The following is a 9,302-nucleotide window of genomic DNA, read 5'->3' as shown; positions in this document are numbered from 1 at the left end:
ATTTAGTCCATTGGATCTCAATCCAAAAAGAGTCAAGAGTACATAATATTCTAGCTATTGTACAACAAGTTAGCTAGCTTACAAAATTATTAGCCTTGTCCTACTTCTAAAATTAGGTAATTGTCATTTTGTCAAGCTAATATGGACCATTATAAGTATAGCTGGAAATATCTGCCAATCATAAAATAACTGAGCACATCTATGGTAGAAGCATGTTTGGCAAGTATATCAGGTACTTGATTGGCCTCTCTAAGATAATGTGATATGCTGTATTTAATTGGAGCAAAATATGTAATATATCTTCACTAAATGTCCTCAGCTTGAAGTTTCTAGCAGTTCTTTTTCCTTAAACTTGTTAGCAATAATCAACGAGTCAATCAATTTCCAAGATACAGTATGCTAGTCGACTATTGGATCTCAATCCAAAAAGAGTCCAGAGTATATAATATGAAAAATAAAAAGAAGCTTGCGTAGGTCTACTTAGCCCGTTCCTCACACCAGCGATTTGGATCATTAGCGTTTGCCTTCTTCTTCACGTGAGTGATCTTGAACGCCTCATCTTGAGGCACTGGCATCCCCCGTTTTAGTTCCTGCAAAAGAATAAATTGATAAGACATAAAGAAAATAAAGTAAATTCACAATCCTTCAAGTAAAGTTAATGTAGACTTGCCAACTTCCTCCTCACGGCCTCTTGACTCATAGCCCCACTAGTGTGTAGGGAGCCACCCTTCGTCGAATTTCTAGCCTTCTTCCCAATGTCACTCAGTTGTAAGAATCTTTCATTAGTTGCCCAGTAATGAAGTAGCTTGTTATAGTTTTCAGGAAGGATCCACGTAGGCTTCTTGTGAGATTGACGAACCCTTCATAACATGTCACATAGTAAGCGCTGAGCTTTCTTCTTGAAGCTTTGAGCTAGCTGCGTCTCATGTTCCGGGCGCCAGACACAAGGTCTGCCCCTTAACCCCAAGATGACTCTTTTACCTCATAAATCAAAAAACCAAACATAACTCAAGCAAAAATAGCCCAAATAGTGGAAGAGAACTCCAGCATAGCTAACCGAGTTTAATACAACTAGCTAGGTATTATTCTTAGTTAAATCTTCGCCTCTCCGCACTAATTTTCGTGGCTTTTGTAGTCTTTTAACAATTTCCTGAGATTCTATGTCTACCCCTTTACCCCAATATGACACTTTCACATCCCAAATCCAAAAAAAAAAAAAAAAAAAACACAACTTCAGCAAAAATCATCCAAAAAACCATGTTAAGAAAGGGTATTTTTTCCAAGAAAGTGAAACCTGGAAGATGGTAGAGATACAAAGTTGTGATGTGGGTATGAAGCCATGAGTTTAATCCAACTAGCTAGGTATCACTTATACGTACACCATTTTTCAATCTATTATAAGACTTGGCTAAATGACCGATTCCCATGGATTCTTAAGTCTTTTGCAATTTTAGGTCTACCCCTTTACCCCAAGATGACTCTTTCACCCCACAAATAAAAAAAAATAAAAAAACAAACATAACTTAAGCAAATATCATCCAAATGGTGGAAGAAAATACTCTAAATCCTTTCCAAGATTCCACCTTTCAACAGAAAAAAAAAAAAAAGCACAGAGACATGTAAAAGTAGGGTACTTTTCAAGAAACTGAGCTTGGTTTAACTGACACAAACACTTTACTTCGATCAATTATACAATTACCTAAATCATACCGGAGGGATATTTAGTCTTTTAACAAGTTCCTGCAATTTTAGTTCCACCCCTTTACCCTAATATAACTCTTTCACCACATAAATCAAACAAACAAACATAACATAAGCAAAATCATCCAAAAAGCATGTTACAAAAAGGGTATTTTTTTCAAGAAACTGAACATAACTAACCACTTTAATCCAACCTAGATAGGTATTCAATCTATTATACAATTAGCTAAATCTGCACTAGAGTGATATTTTTAGGTCTACCCATTTACCCCAAGATGACTATTTCACATCCCAGATCTAAAAAACAAACACAACTTAAGCAAATATCATCCAAAAAGCATGTTACAAAAGGGTATTTTTTCAAGAAACTAAACATAACTATACTGAACATAACTAACCAGTTTAATCCAACTAGCTAGGTATTCAATCTATTATACAATTAGCTAAATCTGCACTAGAGTGATATTTTTAGGTCTACCTATTTACCCCAATATGACTACTTCACATCCCAAATCAAGAAAACAACCATAACATAAGCAAATATCATGTTAAAAAAAGGGTATATTTTTTCAAGAAAGTGAAACCTGGAAGAAGGTGGAGATACAAAGTTGTGATGTGGGTATGAAGCCATTAGATTACCAACATCCAACTCATATGAAGATTCTTCTTGTGTCATCTCTATCTCCATTTCTTTTTGTGTGTGTGTGTGTGTTTTTGAGTTTTTTGCACAAAGATAGGGATGGCAACGGTGCGGTGCGGTGCGGGTTTTGTCTTAACCCGCAACATTGCAACCCGCCCCGCCCCGCCTAGCTTCCTCACCCGCGTAAACCCGCCCCGCACATACCCTCCCCGCACCACCCCGCGTTTCTGAAAAAATGAATCCCCTGCTCTTTTGACTGCTTCAACTGTATGTTCTCTCTTTTGCTGTTTGCTCTGTTTTATTAAAGCTCCATTTTTATCATATTTCAAATGGCAAACATTATAAATTAATGAAAAACAAAATAGATTCCTTCCCTTCTTTTCAAATATACAATCTACCTAATCTCCTTTAACAAAGATAAAAGCATAAAAGATAACTTTTTTGGAAAAAGTTTCTCCGTTGACTTTTTGTGAACCTCGCAGAGCCTAGATTATCTATTTTGATTGCCGCACTTCTACATGCTATTTGCACACAATGCTTGGAAGAACGATTATGGTACACATTGAGTATACGCAAAGTAGATGGAAGCATGATACTCAGATATGTAAAGGGAGGAAACCCACAACCCGCCCCACACCCGCACTAAATTCTTAAAAAGGACTTTCAACCTGCCCCGCCCCGCACCGCACCCCCCCGCATAAGGGAAAACCCGCACCCGCCCTTCCCCGTTGCCATCCCTACATACTATAATGGCATACTATAATGGTTGATTCTCAACAAAATCTACTTCATCTCCCTACTAGCTCTTCTGCATATCGAAATGTAAAAATAAAGAACAAAAATATAGATACCCCAAGAAAAGCAGAGAATCGCGAAATAAGATTAACCAAATATACCTAAAAGACAATGTAATATTTTAATCACTTTCCACTATAATAACTACCCTTGTAGTCGATTACAAATAATTTATATGGTATTTCGCAACAACTCAATTGTATTCCAACAAGACAAGAATAAGGATCTGGGTAACCAAAAGAACTAAGAAACAAGGAAGAAGAATAGTCATTCAAAATCTTACATGCAATTTTGAAGAAGAAAACAAAGAAAGCATACCTGAAATTGTCACATAGGCCGGCGACGGTAACGGTATACGGCGGCGGCGGATGGCAGGGCCGACGGTGACTAGCGAGTGCGGCGTTTTAGGGTTAGAGAAAGGGGGAGAGAAAACGTGAGATCAAAAGAGATAGAAAGGGAAAAGGCCGTCAATGGCAGATGGCGGCGACCTCAATGGCAGATGACGACCGTGACTGGCAGCTCGTTAATTATTAGGGTTAGAGAGAGATGGGGGAGAGAGCAGGTGAGAGGAAGAGAGAGAGAAAGGGGAAAATTGATTAATTGAGGGTTTGTATTTTATTTTACTTGAGTAATTATACCGACCTCATGAAGTCGGTATGTATATTATTTTTTAATTTTATTTTTAATTTAAAAGAATACCGACCTCATGAGGTCGGTATATTTAAAATAATTGAAAATTTATTTTTAATAAACCGACCTCGTGAGGTCGGTATTCTTTTAAATTAAAAATAAAATTATAATATTTAGCATCAAATGAATTTCCGAACTACAGAAGTCGGTACTTTATTTTTTGAAATTTTAGTACAATATTACCGACCTCATGAGGTCGGTTTATTTTTAAAAATATCGAAAAATTAATATTATGACTTTACCGACCTCATGAGGTCGGTTATTTTCCGACCTCAACTGAGGTCGGTTTTTTTAGGTCGGAAAATACAGTTTTTTTAGTAGTGGATGTCCATTCCGTAACCTTTCTTAGCCATTCATGTATCAAGTACATGAACTCATTAATCCTTGTATTTGAGAAGACATTTTGTAAGCTATAAAGAGGTGATCATTCTCTTATGAAAGGAATAACATAAACACAGAGATATAAAAAAATTCTACTACTCTCTCAGTTCTTTGTGTCAATAGTTTCGAAGCTTTAGTTTATAATTGTGGTATTTCTTTTACAACAATGATATCAATTAAAACCTCTCTTAAACTATCATTCTACCACAAAATGTATAAATCCGCCGGTACCCGCGTTTACGAATTTCTCGAGATGCGTAACACCTTCCTCGAAAATCACTTGAACCCTTGCCCGTTGTCTGGTTTTCAATTTAAATACTTTCTTTCCAAAATGGGTTTGCTAATTCCCGAAAATAAATAATTATGTGGCAACTCTGTTTATTTCACAAATAGCCAAGTTATAGATGTGTTTACCGAGTTCAAAAACGGGTCGTAACATATGGTATATGTGCAAAAACTTTATGGTGTTTATGTTTATTCTCCTCATGTTGATTACTCATGACATATGTCAAGACTATACACTATGAGCACACATTAATTAAGTATTTTGAAGCCAACCCCGCCACTAACTTATTGGGGGGCGATCAAGGATAATTATTGGCTACGTATTGCTTTTTTGTATTCATGCTACATTTGCTGCACTTTTTGTACAATCCTTGCACCGATGGAGCTCGAGAACAGGCTTAGGAGCTGACTTTGGAGATTCTGGTGAGCTGCTTAACTAGTTTGTAGCACTATATACTCTTTCCTTACCTTTAATATTTTGTTCTATCTTTCAGACTGATTGTATTAATTTTTATTTTAGTATCTCATGACACGTAACCCTTAGGTTTTTTTTTTTTTTTTGGGCAATTCGGCACCTTGATTTCAAACTTACGTTGTGTTATCTGACATATTTCACATCAATTATGTCTTTGAATTACGATTTTGGGTACTTTTATATTTTTGAGTTCTCCTAACAGGTTGGATTTCAAATAAAGGCTTTTTTTTTTTACCGTGACCATTCACCTCCATATCTCCCCATATTCCCCGGGGTTAGTTTCTTTTTCCTATATATACTTTTAGACTTTTAGCCAGCATTTAAGGTAACTGAACGAGAGGCGCAGTGTAGAGGAATACGGAGAGCTGTCAAAAGGTAAATGACATCTTCATGTCTTATTCATCTACATCTCCTTTGAACTAGTTTTAATCAATTCAAGAAATTGTTTGGTCCTATATATTTTTGTTTTTCTTTTTTGTGGGGGGTTGAACTTAGCTTCTGAAAATCTGAAATACCATTTTTGGATCTTTGTTCTTGTTTTTGGAACAAATCTTGAGAAAAGGGGGAAAAAAAAAACAATTTTCTAATAATCTGCCGTTGATACAATATTTTAACCATTTATTATTTCTTCTTGTTCCTGTTGTTTTCTGAGATAGGGAAATGGGGTAATTACTCTGCATGTGGTGGGCACTAAGAAGTAAAAAAAGAATAGCCGTTGGTGTAACCCAAAATATTACTCCCTCCGTTCCAATTTGTTTGACATTTTTCATTTTTCGAGAGTCAAAATTCTTAATTTTGACCGTGTGTTTGAATATAGAATCTTTAAATTTTTTGAAATAAAATTTACATTTTTAAAAACTATGTAAAAAGTACTATAAGTCACCATAATTAATAATTTAAAATATTTAAATACATATAAAAAAATTACTGTCAAAAAATAATTTGTTTGACTCTCAAAAAAGTAAAAAATGTCAAATAAATTAGTACAGAGGGCGTCGAGGGAGTAGTATATCATAATGTGCTTTCTCTGGACAATGTTTTTATTTATACCCTGATAAATGACCTTTTCTTTTCAAGATTCGTTTCACATGCCAGTGGTTAACCGAGGGAAACGGATATTTTCTTTTTTACATGGACGGTGTAAAATATCCGAATAATTGAATTATTCTTGTGGCACTATAAATCTGGACTTAACATTGCCTTTTTTTTTTCTCTCTCAAACGCAAAAGGTTCAGAGTTGAAGACTCTGGACGCGACGAGAGCATTAATTTAAATGGGGTCTCTGGGAATAAGTGAGATTGATTATAAGAGCAGCAATGAGAACGAGATTGAGTTTGAATTCGATCCCAGTGCCCCTCCTCCATTTAGGCTGGCTGAGATACGAAATGCAATTCCTAAGCATTGTTGGGTTAAGGATCCATTCAGGTCCTTGAGTTATGTATTCAGGGACCTAATATTGGTTGCTGCATTCATTGGAATTGCAATTTACTTGGATAGTTGGTTATTTTACCCAATTTACTGGGCTATCCAAGGCACCATGTTTTGGGCAATCTTTGTTCTTGGACATGATTGGTATTATTCCTTCCTTACTTTCTTTCTTTCTTGACATTGTTCTTTTTTCAGATTCGAATAAATTAAAGTTGCTGCTTTTTCTTTTGTAGTGGGCATGGCAGCTTTTCAGACAGCCAGTTGCTAAATAATGTGGTTGGTCACATGCTACATTCTGCTATTCTGGTACCCTACCATGGATGGTTGGTGCCTAAACATTATGTCTCTCTTTTACATTAGTTAGTACTCTCTTTGTCCCATAATAAGTGTCACGTTAGCAAAAAAAATTATCTTTATAATAAGTGTCAACTTAGGAAATCAAGATATAAATTGACTAGTTTTTTCCAACTCTACCCTTGGATAAAAAAATAAGTTAAAGTAACATCTAAATGATGATTGAAAAAATCACATAGTAATTTGGTATTGTTGAATTCCCAATGTCAAAAGGAAAAAGTAATTTATTTTTATTAGATAGGGTAATTTAGTAAACTTTGTATTGCATTATTGGTTTCTTAATATGCGTGTTTTTGGCTAAGGTGACACTTATTGTAGGACGGAGGGAGTGTCTTTTTTACTTTTATGAGTTAATGTATGGATGCTTGCAATTACAGGAGAATCAGCCACAAAACCCACCATCAGAACCATGGAAATGTGGAGACTGATGAGTCTTGGGTGCCGGTAATATTACTGGTTTTTAATACAGTTAATGTTCAAAAATATATCTGAATTATTACTTTTTGGCGAGTTTCAAACCTCAACTATGAGCTGTACTCTTTTCCTAACTGAACTATCACTATCTGTTAGCATTAATTGTAATGTGTTTTGGTACAGATGCCGGAAAAGCTATACAAGAAAGTGGGTTATTCAACAAAGATTCTAAGATACAAAATCCCATTTCCATTGTTAGCATATCCAATGTACTTGATGAAGAGAAGTCCAGGAAAATCTGGTTCTCATTTCAACCCATACAGTGACTTGTTTCAACCCCATGAGAGAAAATATATTATAACATCAACTATATGCTGGACTATCATGGCAACTCTCCTCGTTTACCTATGCACCGTCTTTGGTACTCTCCAAATCTTCAACATTTACGGCGCTCCTTATTTGGTCAGTCAGTCATTCCCCTGAATCTCAAACATAATGCTTTTTAATATGAGCCACACAGGATTTATGGCATCTTATTGTTTTCAGATTTTCGTAATGTGGTTGGACTTTGTTACTTACTTGCATCACCATGGCTATGAGAAGAAGCTTCCTTGGTACCGTGGCAAGGTCTGTGACACACATAAATATCCTTAGTACTTTTCCATATTTAATTGAAAATTCAATATGTTAAATTGTGTGAAAAAAAATTGATTGAACAGGAATGGAGTTATCTAAGAGGGGGACTAACAACAGTTGATAGGGACTACGGATTGTTCAATAACATACATCATGACATTGGAACACATGTTATTCACCATCTATTTCCTCAAATACCACATTATCACTTGAGAGAAGCGGTATAGATTTCTTGAATTTCACATTTATTCTACTTCTTAAAATGAATATTTTGTACTAGTAGTTTATTCTAACTGGAAAATATGCTACTCCATGTTGCAGACAAAAGCAGCAAAAGTAGTACTTGGGAAGTATTACAGAGAGCCAAAGCAATCAGGGGCAATTCCATTTCACTTGGTTAAGGATATAACAAGGAGCATGAAGCAGGATCATTATGTTAGCGATTCTGGGGAGATTGTGTTCTATCAGACAGATCCACACCTCTTCCAATCCAAGACTGAATGAATCTCATCAAAAGAACCTACTGTCTCATTAATTAATTAACTAGTTGGTCTTAGCTAGAGTTTTGTAATGCCAAACAATCGAAAAATAGATTTGAGCGCTTTTTCATTTGTTAGTCCGTTATTTATTTCTCTCTTGAAAAACACATCAACAAGAAAGAACAGGGCTTTTTCTTCTCGCTTTTTGCGTCGAGGACATGTTTCATGCTTTATTTCTATTCCTTTTTCTTTCTTGCTTCAGCAACCGTTTGTTTTAATTCCAATCAGAGGGGAAAAGACAGTAATATATGGTTTGCTTCTCCCGACGTTTCACTTTGTTTCATAGTAATTTTTTTTTCCTTTCCAAAAAAATCATAATTTATGTATTTTCTAAATGGACTTGTTAATACTCCCTCCGAATCAAAAAGAGTGTCCACTTAACCTTTATTTTTTTTTAACAAAAAAAATATTCACTTACCAAATCAAGAAACAATTAACCTTTATTAAGTGTTAAGTAACCAATCTCAATATATATTTAATTAGGGGTAATTTAGTCAAATTACTTATTGTTGCCTAGGAGTTAGTATTTTTTTAAGGGTGTGCAAATGGCTAAATGGACATTCTTTCTGAACCAGAGGGAGTAGTTACATAAATATTACTATGACATATTTGAGACTACAAGTTTTAGAACGTTTATAATCACACAACTGTTATAACATGTTTAAGATTACAAGTTTCAAGAATCACTTCTTCCCCCTAATTTTATATCAAGTCAAAGCATGCCTGTCCAACCGGCCGGATCCGGAAACCAGATAGAAGACCTGTCGGTTTCCGGTCAAAAACCCGGAACCAGCCACCGGTCATCGGTTAACCGGGTGGAAATGTGGAAACCGGACCCGACTGGTTGAAACGTAAAAAAAAATTTCTTAAGTATATGTATATTATAGTATTTCTTAGTATATTGTAGGTATATTTATATATGTTATATAAGTTTATAACTAAAGTTTATATATTTACTAACAAC

The 9,302-nt window shown here is 35.3% G+C and overlaps 2 protein-coding genes across 2 annotated transcripts; one reads left to right on the top strand and one right to left on the bottom strand.

Annotated features, from left to right (window-relative positions):
* Positions 1-470: 470 nt before the first annotated feature.
* On the bottom strand, positions 471-2,389 carry LOC132042424 (uncharacterized). The gene is made up of 3 exons (XM_059432968.1): positions 2,286-2,389; positions 671-860; positions 471-590 (listed from the first exon to the last, which is right to left on the bottom strand). Exons 1-3 carry the CDS (start codon positions 2,387-2,389, stop codon positions 477-479), a joined length of 408 nt encoding a protein of 135 aa, XP_059288951.1. The 3' UTR covers positions 471-476.
* A 2,364-nt stretch (positions 2,390-4,753) lies between these two features.
* On the top strand, positions 4,754-8,598 carry LOC132042423 (omega-3 fatty acid desaturase, endoplasmic reticulum). The gene is made up of 9 exons (XM_059432967.1): positions 4,754-4,915; positions 5,273-5,342; positions 6,197-6,539; positions 6,629-6,718; positions 7,127-7,193; positions 7,347-7,625; positions 7,710-7,790; positions 7,883-8,020; positions 8,121-8,598. The coding sequence occupies exons 3-9, from the start codon at positions 6,241-6,243 to the stop codon at positions 8,301-8,303; spliced, it is 1,137 nt and encodes a 378-aa protein (XP_059288950.1). The 5' UTR covers positions 4,754-4,915; positions 5,273-5,342; positions 6,197-6,240; the 3' UTR covers positions 8,304-8,598.
* The last annotated feature ends 704 nt before the right edge of the window (positions 8,599-9,302 follow it).

Source organism: Lycium ferocissimum, unplaced genomic scaffold, assembly GCF_029784015.1.
Source record: "Lycium ferocissimum isolate CSIRO_LF1 unplaced genomic scaffold, AGI_CSIRO_Lferr_CH_V1 ctg15270, whole genome shotgun sequence".
NCBI classification, from domain to species: domain Eukaryota; kingdom Viridiplantae; phylum Streptophyta; class Magnoliopsida; order Solanales; family Solanaceae; genus Lycium; species Lycium ferocissimum.
Note: the sequence above shows the minus strand (reverse complement) of the source record. Positions and strands in the feature narration are given on the sequence as shown.